This window comes from Syngnathus scovelli, chromosome 13 (assembly GCF_024217435.2).
Source record: "Syngnathus scovelli strain Florida chromosome 13, RoL_Ssco_1.2, whole genome shotgun sequence".
NCBI classification, from domain to species: Eukaryota; Metazoa; Chordata; class Actinopteri; order Syngnathiformes; family Syngnathidae; genus Syngnathus; species Syngnathus scovelli.
The window spans coordinates 7,163,100-7,186,896 of NC_090859.1; the positions used below are offsets into that span (position 1 = coordinate 7,163,100).

At 40.2% G+C, this 23,797-nt stretch overlaps 1 protein-coding gene across 1 annotated transcript; it reads right to left on the reverse strand.

The window, feature by feature from the left end:
* Positions 1-520: 520 nt before the first annotated feature.
* Positions 521-13,955, reverse strand: LOC125979676 (protein starmaker-like). Its single transcript, XM_049738142.2, has 16 exons — positions 12,098-13,955; positions 11,718-11,874; positions 11,237-11,426; positions 11,003-11,107; positions 10,192-10,296; positions 9,389-9,493; positions 8,390-8,494; positions 7,393-7,497; positions 6,584-6,688; positions 5,771-5,875; positions 4,864-4,968; positions 3,958-4,062; positions 3,052-3,156; positions 2,287-2,436; positions 2,128-2,214; positions 521-1,052 (listed from the first exon to the last, which is right to left on the reverse strand). The coding sequence occupies exons 3-14, from the start codon at positions 11,351-11,353 to the stop codon at positions 2,311-2,313; spliced, it is 1,293 nt and encodes a 430-aa protein (XP_049594099.1). The 5' UTR covers positions 11,354-11,426; positions 11,718-11,874; positions 12,098-13,955; the 3' UTR covers positions 521-1,052; positions 2,128-2,214; positions 2,287-2,310.
* Positions 13,956-23,797: the final 9,842 nt, after the last annotated feature.

Genomic DNA, 23,797 nt, shown 5'->3' on the forward strand with positions numbered 1-23,797 from the left:
GTTAACCTCCCTCTGCAGGACCCAACTTAATTTACCGAGTTCTGGGGTCCACCCTTTCTAGTGGTCCAAGAACTATGAAAAAAATCAGGCAACTCCCAAAAAAAATCTTGTTACTAAAAATCACTTTCAATAAACACAATTTGAAACTTTTTTTTTCATGTCAGTTTTTCAGTCATATCTGGGGCCTGTTTCTAACATTCCGGCTTTGCGGGGTCCACCTTTACACACATGAGATTTTTAGTCAGTTATGGGGATCGCTTTTAATATTTCAACCTTAAGAGGTCTACCTATACACACATTATTTTTTTAGCCAGTTATGGAGCTTGCTGTTAAGATTTAAGACTTGTTAGGTCTGCCTTTATAAAGAGGATCTATCAAGTTCAACCCCAACCCTAATCTAACCCAAACATGCATTTGTGTGGACTTAATCATTTGAGAAAACCTAAAAATTTTGTTAGTGTTATTAATACTTTCATCTGGCTAAATATACTAGATATACATTGAAATGTGCATTCTAAAATACATTCTGAAGTCTTTATTCAGATTCTGGTCCATTTTCCTTGGTCACAGTCTTAATATTCTTCAATTTGTTCAGTCATATTGGTACATTTTAAAATATTTAAATTCTGCATTTTAGCTAACTATAAAGTACACAGGATTTACAAGTAATAATTGTCGAGTCAAAATTTTAAATGGACACATTACAAATGTAGCCAATGAATAAAGGAACTTATTTAATCTAACATTTACGAACAGGAGAAGTGGAGCATAAAAAAAATCACAAACAAATAGTGAACAAATGGTGAAACAGGACCAGCCATGTGTTTCTATCTCTGTTAAGGGAAGCTGTTTCACTCATATTTTCTCCTCATGGTGGTTATTCTCTTTTTGACAAAGTACTTAACAGCTCGGTGCTTGTGGTTCTGCAGCAATGCATCTCTCGCAGTCAAGCTTACCAGGAACCTGATTTGTCAATATATACTTCCTTGAATGTTTATTTACTGCAGCACATTCCTCTGGGGTCCAGCTTCTTTTCACAACTTTTCCGTTACCTAAGGGCATAGGAAGAGCACTTTTTAGTTTACAACTTAATTAGAACAAAATTGCATAAAGAATACATTCACTTTATGTACAATTATCCGACAATATAATTCAAATGAGATATTTTATAACGTCAACTATCTTTGTCAACAGTGATGAGCCTACAATAGACATAAGTAAATCAGTTAATATCTGAGATATTAATCGGGTCATTTAAGTTGCTAGGTGGTCTTCAGTGTCAGCTGTTTTGATATTAACAAAATTAAAAATAGATGCACAAAAGGGTAACATTAGAATGCCCCCAGTTTTGGTGGTGGGGGAAAGAGGTCTCTCATTTTCTTGATTACTTTTAAGCAGTTTTGCATTTGACCAGAATGTCACTGCTGGTAGATGAAGCAATTCCTGGACCCTACAGAGGTTGCACAGGCAGTCAAACTCCACCATGGCAGCACATTGGGATGCACCATTTCTCTGACAAAACCATTAAGAACAGATACAAGTTGTTGCAAAATCAGGGAAAATAAAAAATAAAAATCAGAGAAAAACTTTTTTCAGACAGTGTTTTACATGTATGGGGAATTTGCTTTGATAACGTGCTACACATGGACAAACAAAGATGATAAAAGTAAATTTGGAAATATATAGTGTGTAAAAAATTAAATGCAAGCTGTATAAGAATGGTATCTGCCTTGGTGTGACAATGTGTGAATTTGCATATTCACTAATAGGTTAATCTAGAGCAATTTTTCTTTCTCTCTTTTGAGGTAAATGTGTCATGTATACATTACCTCTATTTAAAAATAGATGTAAACAAACATCTCACATATAATCAAGGTTAGCAATGACCTGTAACTCACATGAGAAAGGATGGGTCAATTTTCATTTTATGACAAAATTCAAAAGTTTAGACCTTACATGTCTAAGAAAAAAAGTCAAGTGGTGTTTAATATATCTTGCTTGGGTCATCTAAATCTTAGTAAGCAGCATATGTGAGGATAATTAGATACTGATACAGTAGTAACAATTGGGCAATTTAAAAGCAACTGTGATAAAGTTATATATTGAAAAGGATTACTCTAAACTCACCTCCCTTTTTGGCAGACTTTTCATTACTTGGGCCACGAGATGCGGAGGTACAAGAGGTCACTTCTATCACTTCTGGGATCAGCCCATCTGAAATGATGATTTTTAAGTACAGAAAAAAAACACAGTATAGCAATATTCTAAAACAAAAATTAACTGCACCTGTATAAGAATGCTTGGTCAAATTTAATATACTCTTGTTTTGAGCAGATTGATTTGCAGAGGTACAGAGCAGTCCTTTTGGGAATCATTGTCAGTATCATCACTGTCTGAGTAGTCCACTTTGAGAAACTCCTTTGATAATTGATAGCTCTATGGAGGGAATTAAAAGAAATGTGTTGTTAGTTTCTGCAAGCTACTCTTATATGCTGTATTAATATAAAGACTAGAATTTCTTTGCTCAAAATAATTAAAATTTCTGTCCAATATCTTAACTGGTAGACGACCGGTGCTGTACACATCCTCTGAAATATGCCAAAACCTTATATCACAGGAAATTTTACATATAAAACATGGAAAAGGCTCCAAAATTTACAACAAAGAAGCCACAAGAAACCATATTTCAGAAATCTGTTATTATGTGAGTGTGAATGATTGGCTTGGTTGGAATAACCAAGACAATTTTAGATCCATACGGAGGGCCCCACAAGTAGCCATCACAAATCTGTTATGTGTGTGTGAATGATTGGCTTGGTTGGACACCCATGGGCGCATGTTTCAACAATCCATCTATAGGTGTGTGTGCCACTGGTTCGTTTGGGCTCTATGAGGAGAACCACTAAAACCGTGTGATCCAATGGTTGGCTGAATGCTGTTTAAGGTACCTTCTGACTAAAGAACAGCTTTCCAACTAAAAGCTGTAAACTAAGAGAACAAGAAAAGGTCTACAAAGTTTATTTCTTACAACAAAGTCTAACTGAATGTTACCTGTTGGCTGGCATCTTGTTTGATGTTATCATCAGGGTCAGAGTCCTGCCAAGTTCTGGCTGATTCAGGCAGCGCACCATCAACAGGAGCCTGAGAGCCTGTCACCTGGAATTAAAACCACAAATAACTTACCAACATCATACAGACACCACAAATGACAGACTCAAGACCTGTATAGTTAAATCATGTGAAGTTAGTCCCCAAAACCAAACAAGCTTTTCTAACTAAAGTGTTCCAGTCAGTTCTGGATGTCTAATCAGGTCCTATAACAGCATCTTTATGGATGTAGTGGAGCATCCTTGAGCATGACACTTTAGCCGTTTAACTGTTGAGGATGTGTGGAACTATAGCTGTAATATAATCAGCCTCCATAATGTCCATAACCAAAATATGATCTAAAAACATGAGACAACCTTCGATCCATACGGAGGGCCCCACAAGTAGCTATCAGAAATCTGTTATTATGTGTGTGTGAATGATTGGCTTGGTTGGAATAACCAAGACAACTTTAGATCCATACGGAGGGCCCCACAAGTAGCCATCAGAAATCTGTTATTATGTGTGTGTGAATGATTGGCTTGGTTGGAATAACCAAGACAACTTTCGATCCATGCGGAGGGCCCCACAAGTAGCCATCAGAAATCTTTTATGTGTGTGTGAATGATTGGCTTGGTTGGACACCCATGGGCGCATGTTTCAAATATCCATCTATAGGTGTGTGTGCCACTGGTTCGTTTGGGCTCTATGAGGAGAACCACTAAAACCGTGTGATCCAATGGTTGGCTGAATGCTGTTTAAGGTACCTTCTGACTAAAGAACAGCTTTCCAACTAAAAGCTGTAAACTAAGAGAACAAGAAAAGGTCTACAAAGTTTATTTCTTACAACAAAGTCTAACTGAATGTTACCTGTTGGCTGGCATCTTGTTTGATGTTATCATCAGGGTCAGAGTCCTGCCAAGTTCTGGCTGGTTCAGGCAGCGCACCATCAACGGGAGCCTGAGAGCCTGTCACCTGGAATTAAAACCACAAATAACTTACCAACATCATACAGACACCACAAATAACAGACTCAAGACCTGTATAGTTAAATCATGTGAAGTTAGTCCCCGAAACCAAACAAGCTTTTCTAACTAAAGTGTTACAGTCAGTTCTGGATGTCTAATCAGGTCCTATAACAGCATCTTTATGGATGTAGTGGAGCATCCTTGAGCATGACACTTTAGCCGTTTAACTGTTGAGGATGTGTGGAACTATAGCTGTAATATAATCAGCCTCCATAATGTCCATAACCAAAATATGATCTAAAAACATGAGACAACCTTCGATCAATACGGAGGGCCCCACAAGTAGCTATCAGAAATCTGTTATTATGTGTGTGTGAATGATTGGCTTGGTTGGAATAACCAAGACAACTTTCGATCCATACGGAGGGCCCCACAAGTAGCCATGAGAAATCTGTTATTATGTGTGTGTGAATGATTGGCTTGGTTGGAATAACCAAGACAACTTTCGATCCATACGGAGGGCCCCACAAGTAGCCATCAGAAATCTGTTATGTGTGTGTGAATGATTGGCTTGGTTGGACACCCATGGGCGCATGTTTCAAATATCCATGTATAGGTGTGTGTGCCACTGGTTCGTTTGGGCTCTATGAGGAGAACCACTAAAACCGTGTGATCCAATGGTTGGCTGAATGCTGTTTAAGGTACCTTCTGACTAAAGAACAGCTTTCCAACTAAAAGCTGTAAACTAAGAGAACAAGAAAAGGTCTACAAAGTTTATTTCTTACAACAAAGTCTAACTGAATGTTACCTGTTGGCTGGCATCTTGTTTGATGTTATCATCAGGGTCAGAGTCCTGCCAAGTTCTGGCTGGTTCAGGCAGCGCACCGTCAACAGGAGCCTGAGAGCCTGTCACCTGGAATTAAAACCACAAATAACTTACCAACATCATACAGACACCACAAATGACAGACTCAAGACCTGTATAGTTAAATCATGTGAAGTTAGTCCCCAAAACCAAACAAGCTTTTCTAACTAAAGTGTTCCAGTCAGCCCTGATGTCTAATCAGGTCCTATAACAGCATCTTTATGGATGTAGTGGAGCATCCTTCAGCATGACACTTTAGCCGTTTTGCTGTTGAGGATGTGTGGAACTATAGCTGTAATATAATCAGCCTCCATAATGTCCATAACCAAAATATGATCTAAAAACATGAGACAACCTTCGGTCAATACGGAGGGCCCCACAAGTAGCCGTCAGAAATCTGTTATTATGTGTGTGTGAATGATTGGCTTGGTTGGAACAACCAAGACAACTTTCGATCCATACGGAGGGCCCCACAAGTAGCCATGAGAAATCTGTTATTATGTGCGTGTGAATGATTGGCTTGGTTGGAATAACCAAGACAACTTTCGATCCATACGGAGGGCCCCACAAGTAGCCATCAGAAATCTGTTATGTGTGTGTGTGAATGATTGGCTTGGTTGGACACCCATGGGCGCATGTTTCAAATATCCATGTATAGGTGTGTGTGCCACTGGTTCGTTTGGGCTCTATGAGGAGAACCACTAAAACCGTGTGATCCAATGGTTGGCTGAATGCTGTTTAAGGTACCTTCTGACTAAAGAACAGCTTTCCAACTAAAAACTGTAAACTAAGAGAACAAGAAAAGGTCTACAAAGTTTATTTCTTACAACAAAGTCTAACTGAATGTTACCTGTTGGCTGGCATCTTGTTTGATGTTATCATCAGGGTCAGAGTCCTGCCAAGTTCTGGCTGGTTCAGGCAGAGCACCGTCAACAGGAGCCTGAGAGCCTGTCACCTGGAATTAAAACCACAAATAACTTACCAACATCATACAGACACCACAAATGACAGACTCAAGACCTGTATAGTTAAATCATGTGAAGTTAGTCCCCAAAACCAAACAAGCTTTTCTAACTAAAGTGTTCCAGTCAGACCTGATGTCTAATCAGGTCCTATAACAGCATCTTTATGGATGTAGTGGAGCATGCTTCAGCATGACACTTTAGCCGTTTAGCTGTTGAGGATGTGTGGAACTATAGCTGTAATATAATCAGCCTCCATAATGTCCATAACCAAAATATGATCTAAAAACATGAGGCAACCTTTGATCCATACGGAGGGCCCCACAAGTAGCCATCAGAAATCTGTTATTGTGTGTGTGTGAATGATTGGCTTGGTTGGAATAACCAAGACAACTTTAGATCCATACGGAGGGCCCCACAAGTAGCCATCAGAAATCTGTTATGTGTGTGTGTGAATGATTGGCTTGGTTGGACACCCATGGGCGCATGTTTCAACAATCCTTCTATAGGTGTGTGTGCCACTGGTTCGTTTGGGCTCTATGAGGAGAACCACTAAAACCGTGTGATCCAATGGTTGGCTGAATGCTGTTTAAGGTACCTTCTGACTAAAGAACAGCTTTCCAACTAAAAGCTGTAAACTAAGAGAACAAGAAAAGGTCTACAAAGTTTATTTCTTACAACAAAGTCTAACTGAATGTTACCTGTTGGCTGGCATCTTGTTTGATGTTATCATCAGGGTCAGAGTCCTGCCAAGTTCTGGCTGGTTCAGGCAGCGCACCGTCAACAGGAGCCTGAGAGCCTGTCACCTGGAATTAAAACCACAAATAACTTACCAACATCATACAGACACCACAAATGACAGACTCAAGACCTGTATAGTTAAATCATGTGAAGTTAGTCCCCAAAACCAAACAAGCTTTTCTAACTAAAGTGTTCCAGTCAGACCTGATGTCTAATCAGGTCCTATAACAGCATCTTTATGGATGTAGTGGAGCATCCTTCAGCATGACACTTTAGCCGTTTTGCTGTTGAGGATGTGTGGAACTATAGCTGTACTATAATCAGCCTCCATAATGTCCATAACCAAAATATGATCTAAAAACATGAGACAACTTTCGATCCATACGGAGGGCCCCACAAGTAGCCGTCAGAAATCTGTTATTGTGTGTGTGTGAATGATTGGCTTGGTTGGAATAACCAAGACAACTTTAGATCCATACGGAGGGCCCCACAAGTAGCCATCAGAAATCTGTTGTGTGTGTGAATGATTGGCTTGGTTGGACACCCATGGGCGCATGTTTTAACAATCCTTCTATAGGTGTGTGTGCCACTGGTTCGTTTGGGCTCTATGAGGAGAACCACTAAAACCGTGTGATCCAATGGTTGGCTGAATGCTGTTTAAGGTACCTTCTGACTAAAGAACAGCTTTCCAACTAAAAGCTGTAAACTAAGAGAACAAGAAAAGGTCTACAAAGTTTATTTCTTACAACAAAGTCTAACTGAATGTTACCTGTTGGCTGGCATCTTGTTTGATGTTATCATCAGGGTCAGAGTCCTGCCAAGTTCTGGCTGGTTCAGGCAGCGCACCGTCAACAGGAGCCTGAGAGCCTGTCACCTGGAATTAAAACCACAAATAACTTACCAACATCATACAGACACCACAAATGACAGACTCAAGACCTGTATAGTTAAATCATGTGAAGTTAGTCCCCAAAACCAAACAAGCTTTTCTAACTAAAGTGTTCCAGTCAGCCCTGATGTCTAATCAGGTCCTATAACAGCATCTTTATGGATGTAGTGGAGCATCCTTCAGCATGACACTTTAGCCGTTTTGCTGTTGAGGATGTGTGGAACTATAGCTGTAATATAATCAGCCTCCATAATGTCCATAACCAAAATATGATCTAAAAACATGAGACAACCTTCGGTCAATACGGAGGGCCCCACAAGTAGCTGTCAGAAATCTGTTATTATGTGTGTGTGAATGATTGGCTTGGTTGGAACAACCAAGACAACTTTCGATCCATACGGAGGGCCCCACAAGTAGCCATGAGAAATCTGTTATTATGTGTGTGTGAATGATTGGCTTGGTTGGAATAACCAAGACAACTTTCGATCCATACGGAGGGCCCCACAAGTAGCCATCAGAAATCTGTTATTGTGTGTGTGTGAATGATTGGCTTGGTTGGAATAACCAAGACAACTTTAGATCCATACGGAGGGCCCCACAAGTAGCCATCAGAAATCTGTTGTGTGTGTGAATGATTGGCTTGGTTGGACACCCATGGGCGCATGTTTTAACAATCCTTCTATAGGTGTGTGTGCCACTGGTTCGTTTGGGCTCTATGAGGAGAACCACTAAAACCGTGTGATCCAATGGTTGGCTGAATGCTGTTTAAGGTACCTTCTGACTAAAGAACAGCTTTCCAACTAAAAGCTGTAAACTAAGAGAACAAGAAAAGGTCTACAAAGTTTATTTCTTACAACAAAGTCTAACTGAATGTTACCTGTTGGCTGGCATCTTGTTTGATGTTATCATCAGGGTCAGAGTCCTGCCAAGTTCTGGCTGGTTCAGGCAGCGCACCGTCAACAGGAGCCTGAGAGCCTGTCACCTGGAATTAAAACCACAAATAACTTACCAACATCATACAGACACCACAAATGACAGACTCAAGACCTGTATAGTTAAATCATGTGAAGTTAGTCCCCAAAACCAAACAAGCTTTTCTAACTAAAGTGTTCCAGTCAGCCCTGATGTCTAATCAGGTCCTATAACAGCATCTTTATGGATGTAGTGGAGCATCCTTCAGCATGACACTTTAGCCGTTTTGCTGTTGAGGATGTGTGGAACTATAGCTGTAATATAATCAGCCTCCATAATGTCCATAACCAAAATATGATCTAAAAACATGAGACAACCTTCGGTCAATACGGAGGGCCCCACAAGTAGCTGTCAGAAATCTGTTATTATGTGTGTGTGAATGATTGGCTTGGTTGGAACAACCAAGACAACTTTCGATCCATACGGAGGGCCCCACAAGTAGCCATGAGAAATCTGTTATTATGTGTGTGTGAATGATTGGCTTGGTTGGAATAACCAAGACAACTTTCGATCCATACGGAGGGCCCCACAAGTAGCCATCAGAAATCTGTTATTGTGTGTGTGTGAATGATTGGCTTGGTTGGAATAACCAAGACAACTTTAGATCCATACGGAGGGCCCCACAAGTAGCCATCAGAAATCTGTTATGTGTGTGTGAATGATTGGCTTGGTTGGACACCCATGGGCGCATGTTTCAACAATCCTTCTATAGGTGTGTGTGCCACTGGTTCATTTGGGCTCTATGAGGAGAATCACTAAAACCATGTGATCCAATGGTTGGCTGAATGCTGTTTAAGGTACCTTCTGACTAAAGAACAGCTTTCCAACTAAAAGCTGTAAACTAAGAGAACAAGAAAAGGTCTACAAAGTTGATTTCTTACAACAAAGTCTAACTGAATGTTACCTGTTGGCTGGCATCTTGTTTGATGTTATCATCAGGGTCAGAGTCCTGCCAAGTTCTGGCTGGTTCAGGCAGAGCACCGTCAACAGGAGCCTGAGAGCCTGTCACCTGGAATTAAAACCACAAATAACTTACCAACATCATACAGACACCACAAATGACAGACTCAAGACCTGTATAGTTAAATCATGTGAAGTTAGTCCCCAAAACCAAACAAGCTTTTCTAACTAAAGTGTTCCAGTCAGACCTGATGTCTAATCAGGTCCTATAACAGCATCTTTATGGATGTAGTGGAGCATCCTTCAGCATGACACTTTAGCCGTTGAGGATGTGTGGAACTATAGCTGTAATATAATCAGCCTCCATAATGTCCATAACCAAAATATGATCTAAAAACATGAGGCAACCTTTGATCCATACGGAGGGCCCCACAAGTAGCCATCAGAAATCTGTTATTGTGTGTGTGTGAATGATTGGCTTGGTTGGAATAACCAAGACAACTTTAGATCCATACGGAGGGCCCCACAAGTAGCCATCAGAAATCTGTTATGTGTGTGCGAATGATTGGCTTGGTTGGACACCCATGGGCGCATGTTTCAACAATCCTTCTATAGGTGTGTGTGCCGCTGGTTCGTTTGGGCTCTATGAGGAGAACCACTAAAACCGTGTGATCCAAAGGTTGGCTGAATGCTGTTTAAGGTACCTTCTGACTAAAGAACAGCTTTCCAACTAAAAGCTGTAAACTAAGAGAACAAGAAAAGGTCTACAAAGTTTATTTCTTACAACAAAGTCTAACTGAATGTTACCTGTTGGCTGGCATCTTGTTTGATGTTATCATCAGGGTCAGAGTCCTGCCAAGTTCTGGCTGGTTCAGGCAGCGCACCGTCAACAGGAGCCTGAGAGCCTGTCACCTGGAATTAAAACCACAAATAACTTACCAACATCATACAGACACCACAAATGACAGACTCAAGACCTGTATAGTTAAATCATGTGAAGTTAGTCCCCAAAACCAAACAAGCTTTTCTAACTAAAGTGTTCCAGTCAGCCCTGATGTCTAATCAGGTCCTATAACAGCATCTTTATGGATGTAGTGGAGCATCCTTCAGCATGACACTTTAGCCGTTTTGCTGTTGAGGATGTGTGGAACTATAGCTGTAATATAATCAGCCTCCATAATGTCCATAACCAAAATATGATCTAAAAACATGAGACAACTTTCGATCCATACGGAGGGCCCCACAAGTAGCCATCAGAAATCTGTTATTGTGTGTGTGTGAATGATTGGCTTGGTTGGAATAACCAAGACAACTTTAGATCCATACGGAGGGCCCCACAAGTAGCCATCAGAAATCTGTTATGTGTGTGCGAATGATTGGCTTGGTTGGACACCCATGGGCGCATGTTTCAACAATCCTTCTATAGGTGTGTGTGCCGCTGGTTCGTTTGGGCTCTATGAGGAGAACCACTAAAACCGTGTGATCCAATGGTTGGCTGAATGCTGTTTAAGGTACCTTCTGACTAAAGAACAGCTTTCCAACTAAAAGCTGTAAACTAAGAGAACAAGAAAAGGTCTACAAAGTTTATTTCTTACAACAAAGTCTAACTGAATGTTACCTGTTGGCTGGCATCTTGTTTGATGTTATCATCAGGGCCAGAGTCCTGCCAAGTTCTGTCTGGTTCAGGCAGCGCACCGTCAACAGGAGCCTGAGAGCCTGTCACCTGGAATCAAAACCACAAATAACTTACCAACATCATACTGAGAGTAATTCAAATAAAAGAGACAAAAATCTTCCTTTTTTTAATAACAAATTAATATTCCAACTTGCATACTTGATCTTACTGACTTACTTTTTCACGCCATGGCCATTTAGAATCACCATAGTTGTAATCGATTTCAGTTCCCATTTCTATGTTTTTGATGGCAAAAAGGCACAAATGGGGCTCGTCATTTACTATTTTTTTCATGGTGCAGTTTGGAGACTTGTGGTTGTCATTCACTAATCTTCCAAGAGAGCCATCCTCTGTTGATGCATCAATACTAGGAAAGAAAAAACAGAAATCAAACATTTTGTATCATATAACTAGTTTTTTTAGTAAAATAAAAGTTGGCTTACAGAAATAAAAACTTGCAACATTTCAAAAGAAAAGTTGAGAGGGAAACAATGTCTTTTTGAACGTCATAGCACTAAATAAAAAAAATTGTTAATGCCACAATCCTGATGTGTTATTGAAATATTGCTTCTGAGTGACTCACTAATTTAGGGTATTTTATTCCAGTCTCTTTCTAGAGTTCATAATTATTGTATAGAAAATATTTGGATATACATACCACCAGTAATGATTCTGTCATTCAAAGTCAAAGAGAAATGTACTCTCCTTTTCAGAGTACTTGCTTGTTTGGCATTTTTCTGCTGACAGAAGTTGACCCCTGTATTCTAAGATGAACTCTCCTTGTTCAAAGTGCTGGGTAGCAAACACGCCTCTTCCTGCAAGGACATTTTATATAAAACCATTGGTTATGAGAAAATATTTCTTTAAGATACACCTTTAACCAAATAATTGTGGTGTTATCTTACAATTTTAATACTAAGTTCTCGCTTAGAAACAGAAATACAACAACCAATCTGAATTTGATTGTTTTTTGTGTTGTTTTATAAAATAAATAAATATATACTTAATGGATAAATGGTCTAAAAATGAGTTTATTACCTTTTTGATCATCAATAAATCTTTCCACTAGTCCAGGTTTGTCCTTTGAGGATTAAATGTAAAAGGCTGTTTCATCAGCAGGCTTTTTTCTTGCTTTCCTTTTGGACATTTCTGGCTCTAAAAAATAATTCAAAACATGGCAGAGAGAACTTTAACAAGCACTCTATATTAATTTTAAAAGATTTGTAATCATCCACTGTATAAAGACTGAAGGAATAAGCCTGGCCTGAGAACTAACAGAACAAGAGTGATTAAAGAAAGAATATTTTTCAGAAAATACTGATATATTAATGAAAATGTTTGTCGGTTTGAAGCTGAGCTTTGTTACTTTTAACTAGTCACAGTTCCAACCAGGTGCTGCATCCAAAGAAAAGTTATTTCAATAGTTTTACCAGTATAACTCGTTATACTTTTCAGGAGCTACCAACTCGTTTTTATTATGTTTGTGTTTGAAAAGTGAACGTAGCATCCTGATTAGCGGTAGCTAATTAGCCAATAAGCTAGTTTCCGGATAGTTTTATTTGCGTCAGAATGCTTGTGTTATTTAAAGAAAGCATTCTTACATGATAGAAAACCACCGAGAAATACAGAAGACATGCAGATATATCATAACACTGAGCACACACGTGTTTGACGAGTTTTGAAGTGGTTTCGGCAATTACGGCCAGAGTCCGGTTCTGGGCTTAGCAATTATGAAACATTAGCACATCGAAATCATCCTGAATATAGCACGGAGCAATTATACATTCTGTCGTTCTCTTTTACACCATTGTTTTTAAAACCACTGCAAGCTAAGATGAATAACAAGTTAAAAAGCCGGACTGTCTGAGGGGAAAACGTTACGCCATCCGAGTGACAATATACCGAATCCGAAGCCATAATCATTGCATATAAACCCCTCGGGGTCTGGACAAAAAGCATTTCTACATCAGTTTCTTGTACTTAGTATTTACATGCAGTTGATTTACTCACCGTGTATGTTGTGTTTCGTTATGAGCAGCGTGTCTTCGTCGCGGAGCAGTCTCAGTCTGGCGGCGTCACACGTGGCGAAGTGACGTTAAGCTGGTGGTTTTAGCCGCATGAAGCTAACACATGCAATACCTGCTGATTTAACTAATATGTAAACTGATGGTAAAGAATAAATTACTATTTATTTATACCTTTATTTTTATGTTTAGAACATGAAAAATGCACGAGATGCTGATTTAACTAATATGTAAACTGATGGTAAAGAATAAATTACTATTTATTTATACCTTTATTTTTATGTTTAGAACATGAAAAATGCACGAGACAGTTTTTAAAATAAGCCTAATAGAATGAGCGTATTTTTATAAAGCAAGTGTAATGAATATTAAATAACGTAGATAAATTGCAATTGTAATGCAGGAATTTTATGTTTACAGTATTATTTTAGCTGCTATGGTTACTAAAATAATAATTACCTGGTTTAAATCTACAGGAAATAGCATTTTATTTTCTTAATCAACACTCGGATCACGAGGTGCCCTGATTGGTTGAATCACACACACTTCCGGTAGTGTGTATACTTGCAATACCACTTGCCATGGTCGGGGGGCCGCTACTGAGCACACACACTTCACACACACAATTCTCAACATTGCGACCATGAGGGGTAAGTGAAAAAAATTCGTGAGGCATGTTGTTAGAGCATTTCAAGCTGTTTTAGAGTGGTTTCCCGAGTGGGGTCCATGATTTTGGACCCCACAACGACACAGGGCCCCACTTTGTTGGTGGGCTCCCTGTCTTCGGACCCCCCATACTAATAAAAACAAGTACACACACACACACACACACACACACACACACACACACACACACACACACACACACACACTCGCGCGCTGGCACCTCAGCCGTGGTAATGGCACCTATTGATTTCTTTTGCCCCCTCCACCAGTCAAGCATGTAGAGTTTGGATGCTGGGTAATGAAATTACCTTCACTCTGGAGGATGTCAGGAAAATGTTACAGCTGGAGAAAGGCTCCTGAGTGAGCATGTGTGGTAAACACAGCACCTGCTTGCTTCTCAACCAACTACAAAGCGTCCTGTCTCAATCAACACGTCTTCCCACCAGGCCAGTAATTCATTCATTATTCATCCAATTAGAAGCACTAAATGATGGAAATGACCTTCGTCCAAGTGAATTGGATCCCATTTGGACACTGTCAGACACTATTAGACATTCAGGAGAGTGGGTGCCCGAGAGGTTCAACTGTTCAAGTTCAACCCTGCCAGATAGACTGTGACGTAGATTATGAATACAGCAGGGGGTTTGTTGGCCGGATTGTGTGTGAACATTAAATGCAATCAGTAGGGAGACACAAAGAGATGACATGGAAGTATAAAGTTCTTTGTTGTTGGACGGACGGACGGACAGACCTACGTAGTAGCTAGGTAGGTAGATATTGACTTCAGATTTTGTCTTCATTTCAGTTCAGGTCAGCAGTAGTCAATTGCTTTACTATGGCACCTATTATTTACAAACATTCTGAAAAGGTATCGGCATTAATGATAAGAAATTTGGTATTCATGATTTTCGATGTGTGCTACGTCACTAATGTAAAAGTCCACTGCCAGGCCTCACTGACGAAACAACAAAACCATCAAGACTCATTTGCGCTGAAGTCACACAGCACGGATCTTCATTTTCCATTGGGAGGGGGGGTGGGGGTCTCCATGTACATTTAACAGCCAGTTCATTATGAATCTGTGAGATATGCATGTATGTGCCCAGTGAATGACTTGCCAGCCTGGTTTATTGGGAGAGAAAGGACCTGCAATGGGAAGCCATTTTCCGCTATTGAAATAACACTCAGGCAAATTACTCTTTGAACTTGACTACAGGCTACACAGACTCATCACCGAGTCATTGCAGGCAGAATGGCAGAGTAGCAATAAAGCAACGTCTCACACAGCCGACAGCTCATGAATATCAATGAGGAGCAGACACAATCAGGGTGACGGTGTCTTAAACAATGAGGAAGGGAAGGAAGTCTTAATATGACTCTGTCATTTGTCTTCTCGGCTCCTCACACATGTACACATACAGTATAATTAAAAGTACGGGAACATTGGTGCCTGAACGTAAAGGTCGTCAGGCCACAGTCTATAATGATGCCCATGATGCTGAGGGGTTCAATTACAGTTGTTGAAGCAAATTAGGTGCCATTAGTTCCCCAACAGAGCCTATCCCAGCCTATGACTTTGGGCAAGAAGCCTGGTACACCCTGAACTGGGTCACCAGGCAATTGCAGACCACATGTCAACAATTTTCAAAACACCGCATTATCACTATGTCAAATGAATAGTATGTGGATTTCTTGCTCGTATTTGTTGTGAATAATGGTATGTTGTGATGAATTCTGCTTCTCAATTGCTTACCACTGAGGAAATTAAGTTAACCTTAGCCAACTGAAATCATTGACCATTCTGTATTAAAAGCAGCTGGAATCTTTTTATATTTGATTACATATTGTATTTGTCAGCACCCATTAAAAGGGAGTGATTGCAAACACACTTCCTGTGGAATGTGATGGTCTCAGTCTGTGTTGGATGTTGTTGGCTGCAAAAAGACACACAGATGATGATGATAAATTATCTCTTTGTGTTATTTTTCCAAGCTGCTGACCTTGATTCAGGACAGATGAACGCGATAAACTAATATCTTTATCAACCTGCATGCAGAAACACAGTTGGACCGGTGCATCGCAGCATGCCTCAGTTTATATCTTGCCATCCAAAACCAACTGATTCTGCACAAAGTCAGCAAAAACTCCAGCACAGTTTGACATTTGGCTTAGGGAGAAAAGATATTGGATTTATAATTGAATTAGTGTGAAGGAGAAAGTTTCAGGAAATTATTTTGCGAACACATTGAGTGATACTGGTTTTTCATTTAAGAAAAATGTCTGTGCGTGTGGATGCCATCTGTGGTTAATTATTAAACTGTCTCTTAAAAAGAGCTAGATTATGCCCCTCCTCAACCAAACCTCCTAAAAAAACACTTGCTTTGGGTGATCATGCCCTTGTTGATGACATTAAAAACATAGTTGCGAATACAAATATAAATTAGTTCTTATTTTTGATAAATGTTAGCAAAGGTGAAAATTAGTTCCTCATTTACTTTTGAATAAAACCCATCAAATTCATTTAATAAGATTGACATAATTCATGAATGTACTCACACCAGGCAAAATAAAAATCACTATTACTGCATCAATGTATTTACGTTTTCGTTTCACTCGAGATAGCAGACCCTGAAAGAGCACCACGTATGCCACTGATGACCTGGACCATTTCCTAACGGCTTCATTTAGTTCCAGGCATGGTGTCTGGCTGGGTGCCTTAACCTGGCGGGGCCCTTTGTGGCTGCCAAGCACTGCAGCACCAGCCTTATTATTCCCCTCCTGCTTTGACTGTGTAATTTGATCAAGTTATTCATAACATTTCAGCTGATGCCTTTCCCCAGAGTTAGCGTGACATTGGTATTTGCAGAAGATAAATGCATTATAGGATGGCCCACTGCTAGGAAATTGAGCATTAATATTTGCTCTTGATGTGATGTATATAAACAGACAGATTTGCAGCCCTTGGCTCCTCTATTGGCAACCCTTGGGGGAAGATTGCTGAATATTTGTCAAAAGAAGGAAGATGGGATAATAATAATAAAAATCATTCATGTTGGTATGTTTATCTGCTGGGAAGGAAGCCTGCTGCTCTCTTGTCTCGGCAGTTGGTTTGGTGGCCAGGTAGCTGGCGGCTATCGGTGACGTCCCGTTGGCACATCAGTCATCGCATCGGGTTAATTTCCCTCAGAAAGCATGCACATGCAGGCGGAAGGGGCGAAAGAGAAGAACTGGCCATTGGGACCATCCAGACAATAGAATAATCGATGAAACCATTTTTACCAGAGCAGCAAATAAAAAAACCTAAAGAGCGCTGAAGGTATTCCTTGCCGCTTTCAAGGCTCCCAAACTCTGTGTGAATCCCCTCAAATGCAGCAATGAAAGCCAAAATATGTCATCTATACATAACCGCCCTCCCACTGGTCTATGAAAGAAATAAACCATTCAGTCCTTGGGGCCAGCACAGCAGTGTTGCCCTCTGAAAAATAAACTTATCATTTAACACAGCTTCCTGTAATGAAATCTCTCCGAAATGTCATAGCATCTCTCGGCCTTGCTGTGGAAATACGTAAAGATATTTTCACAGGGGAAATGTATTGCTGCGATCAAATTATTCAACCCGAGTTGCAAAACTTACACAATATCTCTGCATGCCATTAGTAAAGTATCCATAGTATTAGTTGTGTGGAGCTAGTAAAATAATGTTTACTCTATTTCACAGGTGTCAAACGCAAGGCCCCGAGGGCCTGATACGGCCCGCTACATCATTTTATGTGGCCCGCGAAGACAAATCGTGCATTAAATTTGTGTGTCATTACTAAAATTGCAAATTGTCTTCACTTTTAATAATATCTTTTTTTTTAAATATTTGACCAGTTTTTACTCGTCTGATTTGAAAACGAGTTATTTGTCAGTTTGTTTTGTAGCTTTTACTGTATATAATATGAAGTGCTCATACATTTATTTGGATTGATAGAAGCTATGACTACAATGCGGCCCACGAAAAAAATGAGTTTGACACCCCTGCTCTATTTGGTACATTTCTAGCTGCTGTTTGGAAATGTATAACTTGCGTGCACCGAGCATAATGTTTTTCAAGGGAATTTGAATTGAAAATAACTATTACACGCACATTTACAATACGAATTCTCGGAAATGTCACACGCTAATCTTTTACCGTAATAAAAATCTCTAATGGGAGTGATGGACAGTTGTGGCCTATTTGATAATCAAATACCACAGGTTTCCACAGTTGAAGGCCACATGAAGAGAGCAGCAAGACAGGAGGAACAAGGGAAGCACTTGGTAGGTAGTTGATGTAATTTGTAAGTAGGAAGACTGTCAATTAAGATATGAAGAAACTTTCCAAAGTGTTGCACCTACAATCACAAAGAGCCAGATGAACCATCAAAAAGTAAGAGAGGGTTGAATTGGATGTTATGGTGCTTGCCAAAGCACTGTAAGTACTACACTCACTACACTTCAGGGGTCTTACAGCAGTGTGCTCTTCCTGATTGGTGACAAAATAAATTTAAATTACCGGGAGCTGACCAGCAGGACTTGAGATAATTGGCATGTGGCAATGCTTTCAAACACTCTCCTCTGTTAAATTGAACACTGATGTAACCTGACACTGACTTTTGCCATGAGGCTAGAGATGCTACGCCGTCTTCAGCTATCACCACTAATGGTTGTGTTGCTCATTAATGTGACAGATATACCCATAAATGCAGTGTGAGGTCTTAGGCTCCATGTTTCCCTCATTACACAGCCTGGGTCTTTGAAAATGTGTAACATCTCATGGGCGAAGCCAAGCATTGTCAAAGGGTCATTACATCCCATCAGATGCCGGCTGCATATCTAACATTCCTCTAATGTGTCCCACTCGACCTCTAACGTTGTTTGGATGAGTGCCCATAAACCACAAGCTGGGGTCAAGGAGGTTCAAACCGACTGTCAGAGATACCAAGCAGAGGAGACACTTTCTTAATGTGAGATATTTGCAACATTACAGGCAAGCATAATTTGGAGTATTTCAACTGAAGTCCCAAATGCACAGATTCGGTGTTATCAAGTTATCAACTCCCGTTGTAATTCAACATGATACAATAGTAATATCAGTGGGAGAGCGTTTGGAAGAAAAAAACACAGAATATGGAGACAGTAATTCATAACATTTCCTAAATAAAATTGCAATAAAATTGACTTTAGACTCATTGATCTTCTTATTTAGCAACTTAGAACACAAGACCGTTTTCAATAATTTTAACCAAAACGAGCAGTCATGTTTAAACACAGTAATATTGAGAAAATATACGTACCTGTAAAAGAAATCAGAAAATCATACAGCTGTGACTTCACTTGTCTTCCAAGGGAAATTCTTTCTGAAATTAGTTTTACGTCCTTTTGAAGAAATGACTAAACTCAGAAACACTTTTGACCGCAGAGCTCCTGTAGCGCTCGTTGCTGAGAGAGGTCGGAATGTTTGGGTGGGCTAATGAATGAGCTCATGAGCCTGTTGTCGGGTTCCAGCAACACCTCATAAACCAAGTTCCCACATCCTTTTGGTCTTGGCCAGCTTTGTTCTCTACCTGGTCGACTATGAACCCTGAGTCTGCTCCATTTCTGTTTCCATATGAGCATCGAAGGTTTGCGGGATTATTCATTCCATTGTCTCTGTATCAGGATGAAAATAAAATTACTTTTTTTTCTTATTCACTTGAAAGCAGAAACAAGGGTGACAAGTGGTCCGTTACAGTGCACAGTATTTAGTGAATACAAATGGAGTAGCTAGTTAAAGATCTGGATAGTTACAAATTATTACAGTCTAATTCACATGTGTCAAACTCAAGGCCTGGGGGCTAGATACGTCCCGCCACATCATTTTATGTGGCCCGCAAAGACAAATTGTGCATCAAATTCGTGTGTCATTACTAGAATTGCAAATTGTCTTCACTTTTAATAATATATGTTTTTTTAATATTTGACCAGTTTTTACTCGTCTAATTTGAAAACGAGTTATTTGTCAGTTTGTTTTGTAGCTTTTACTGTACATAATATGAGGTGCTCATCCATTTATTCGGGTTGACAGTCATAATGGCCCTCCCAAAGAAGCTATGACTACAATGCGACCCGCAAAAAAAAATAGTTTGACACCCCTGGTCTAATTTGTTGAGTATGTACAAAAACATTTTGGATGATCAATGGAAACAAAAATCACAGGTAAAGGTGGTAGAGACTACCATATTCAAGCATGGATTTTGCACTCATGGGTTTCATCAAACGCAATACTGAGTCACAAAAAGAAATCTCTTGCTGACTAGAAATGGGTGAAGCCAGCAAAAAATAAAATAAATCCGAGTTGACCTCACCTCAGTTTCATATAAACTGGATGTATCTGCCCATCTAGAGTAATATGGACTTTAAGACTTGTCTCAGCACTAGGTGAAAAGTGCTCCCGAAGAGACCAGTTACGAATGCATTGAAATGACGCTGATGCAAATAAATGCGGAGTTCAAATGAGTTTTGTCATGGATGATATTTTATGACTCCTTCTTGTGACTAGCTCCAAGTGCAGGCGGGCTAGCTATTTAGAAAAGCAAAATCAGCAATCGCACTTTGTCTCAGATTTGATCTATTATATTGTGCATATTAAATGTATTTTCTTACCATACATTTCTCTATGAATGCGCAAAATACATTACACGGCGATATTACCTATTTGGCAGACGCAATCCTGCATGTGCCAGGTAAATAGATCAGCTTCCATATCTGTTTGCATGAGCAATCAATTTTGCAACTTATTAAATCAATTCCTCAATAGGATGGCTGTGAAATTTCACTTGACCTCACTCTCAAACAAGACTGAACATACAGAATTTGTCAGTATACCTCCAGTTTTAAAAGCAGTAAAAGTGCTCGATCTCGAATTTGGTATCGGTCCACAGTTAGACTCTGGATTGACCAATCTGAATAAATGCCATCGGGCAAGATCAAAATGGCAGAATTACTGATTTATACATCATTTCATCAATGCCGGTGAAAATGCAAGTTTATTTGTGTGAATTAATATTTGATTGTTGCTGGTGTGCTTGGAATGTGCAGAATCATCATCTTTCACTGAAAATATAACAGTGTGTGGAGATAAATATGCTGTGGACCTCATTAGGGCTAAGAGCATTACCATAAATCACACAGATGAGGTAGGTTGTTATCTATCCATTGCCATTTACTCAAACAGTATCAACACAGCGGGGTAAATTTTCTATTCGATTGTGGAGAGCCTGTGTCATTGTATTGTGCTTGTGTGAAAATCTTTGTGCATGTGCAAAAAAATGTTTTAAATATAAAGGTTTGTCAGCACTAAAGACGAGAGATGAAGGTCAAACCGCCAGGCTCAAAGTATTCATTTTCTGCACAGTATTCAAACTGGATTTCATTCTGACAGTGCGTCTGGAAGGTAGAGATGAGAAGTTCAAGGTAAAACTAATCAAACTGGATAGTATACATTTGTGAACTGCAATTCCAATAAAGTTAAGGTGTTGAAGTAAAACGTAAAGATAAAAACAGAATATAATGAAATGACTTATTCAGTTGAAGACACTACAAAGACAATATATCGAATGTTCAAATTGATGTATTTTTATTTATTTATTTCCAAATCTGCACTCATTTTAAATTTTCAGCCCATGAAAACGATGAGGGCAGGGTAACCGCTTTCTTATATTACATTTCCTTTGAACAGCATAAATACCAGCCATAAGAAAATATATACCGCTAGTATTGAGTGATACAATGTACAATGTAAAACACATTTTTACATTCTAATAGACTATTCAATTTAGTAAGGTTGCTATATAATTTGCATGTCAGCGTTGCAGACACCCACACACGGTTTGCTTGCATAAATATGAATTTACTTGTACTGAACCTTTCCTTTAGTCATGTCTCATAAGTATATCAAATTGATGATCCAAGGTGTGAAGCCGTGTCAAAAACAGAGCGAGGTTCGACACCTCCTAGTATGTCATCTCCCAGGAGATGTCAGTTTGGTTCTCTGCTTCGCAGTCTTCATTTTCACGGATAAATAATTCCTTTGACATGCAAAACATGGATGTTATCAGATATGACATGTGGAACTTTATAAACTACAGAGGCAATAAGACTTTTTCAAACATAACTGAATATATAATATAATCTGATACAACCTAATACAATCTGATAAAATATGTAATGTAATAATAGCAGATATATATATATACCGTATTTGCCGGTGTATTGGTCGACCTTTTTCGATCAAAAATCGACCGAAAAAAATCTACCTCGACTTATACACCGAGTCATAAAATTTAACTTCGTATTCATCGCTTCAAATGTGATGGTAACCAAGGCCGTTTCTCATGCATCTCATTGTGCGTTGCACTTAGAAAATTTGAACCGGGCGGCGTGCGCGAGTGCGTGGCCCGCTGGAAGTCGAATGAGGCTCCGCGATCTCCTCCGCGGTGCTTATAAACAGCCGATCCGCTCGGCGGGGGCTATTTTCGGCCACTTGGCGAATGCGCATGGCCTCCCGCATGTGCCGGGCGGGTGCGCGAGCTCGCCGGCCGCTGGAAGTTGAATGAGGCTCCGCAATCTCCTCCGCGGTGCTTATAAACAGCCGATCCGCTCGGCGGGGGCTATTTTCGGCCACTTGGCGCGTGCGCACGGCCTCCCGGATGTGCCGGGCGGGTGCGCGAGCTCGCCGGCCGCTGGAAGTCGAATGAGGGTCCGCGATCTCCTCCGCGGTGCTTATAAACAGCCGCATGCGCACGGCCTCCCGGAATTTGAACACATTTCGTCAATAAATTTCGCATATTGAATTTTGAAGTTTAATATAATGCAACAATTGAGCTCGACTTATACTTTGACTTTGACTTTGACAATTGAGCTCGACTTATACAAAGGATATATCATAAAATCGTAAATTTCCGTCGAATTTTAGGGGGTCGACTTATACACCGAGTCGACCTATACACCGGCAAATACGGTATGTATATATATATATATATATATATATAGCTGACTAGCTCAATCAGTAAGTGACATGACTTACAAACGGAAGACCCGGGTTCGATTCCCGGCAGGGGCACGATATGAGCAATGATACCAACAGTCAGTGTGGGTCCTTAGGCAAGACCCTTAACGATACCGCCTACCTCAGAGATAATGAGAGTACAAGAAACCAAAGACATGCCGGCTCAGACGTCGCCCGGACAAACAAGGTCTGCGTCAGGTGCTGGGGAACCAGAGCACCCTGATGAAAAATGGGCTACTGGAACAAGACACAAATGGGCGAGATGCGAGAATAAGGATCTGTTGGAATGCTACTACTCCAGCAACCCGAGCGAGAGGGGTTACATGCGGAGAATGCGGGAACAATGGCAACTTTAATACCCACAGTCAACACTATCGGCCAAGCAACTAGTAGCTCAATGTTCCAATATCCATAAACGGCACCTGCTATCACACCTCGAGATTGATGAGATACAACACAAATGCCATAGCGAAGGCCAACCAGAGCACCAGGTCAGAGACGAGTTAAATCCATGTAAAAGCCCAGAGGTTGGGTACGAAACCCCAATAAGCACAATCAAGCTGAACGAGGCAGCAACTGACCTGAAGAACAAGATCACGGTGAGAATGAATGCTCGGGAACCTAGATACACACTGCAGAGGCTAAGTGAAGTACCCTCAGAAAGTCTCCTAGAAGATGTGAATGCAGCATTGACAACAATTCCTACGGCTACCATCACTGAAACCAATGAGCTGATATACACCTCAGCAGCAGTGATCCTAGAAATGCTTGGCTACAAGAAGAATGACCATATGCGACCACAACAGTGCCCACCATGGAAGAGAAGGCTGGAGGCCAAAATCAAGATAGCACGGAGAGAAGTGAGCCAAATGACAGAGGCCCACAAAGGTGCAATGAAAAAGCAAGTTCCCAAGAAATACAGCCATATGCCCATACCTGAAGCACTCGAAACTGCCAAACAAAGACTCCAAGCCTTGG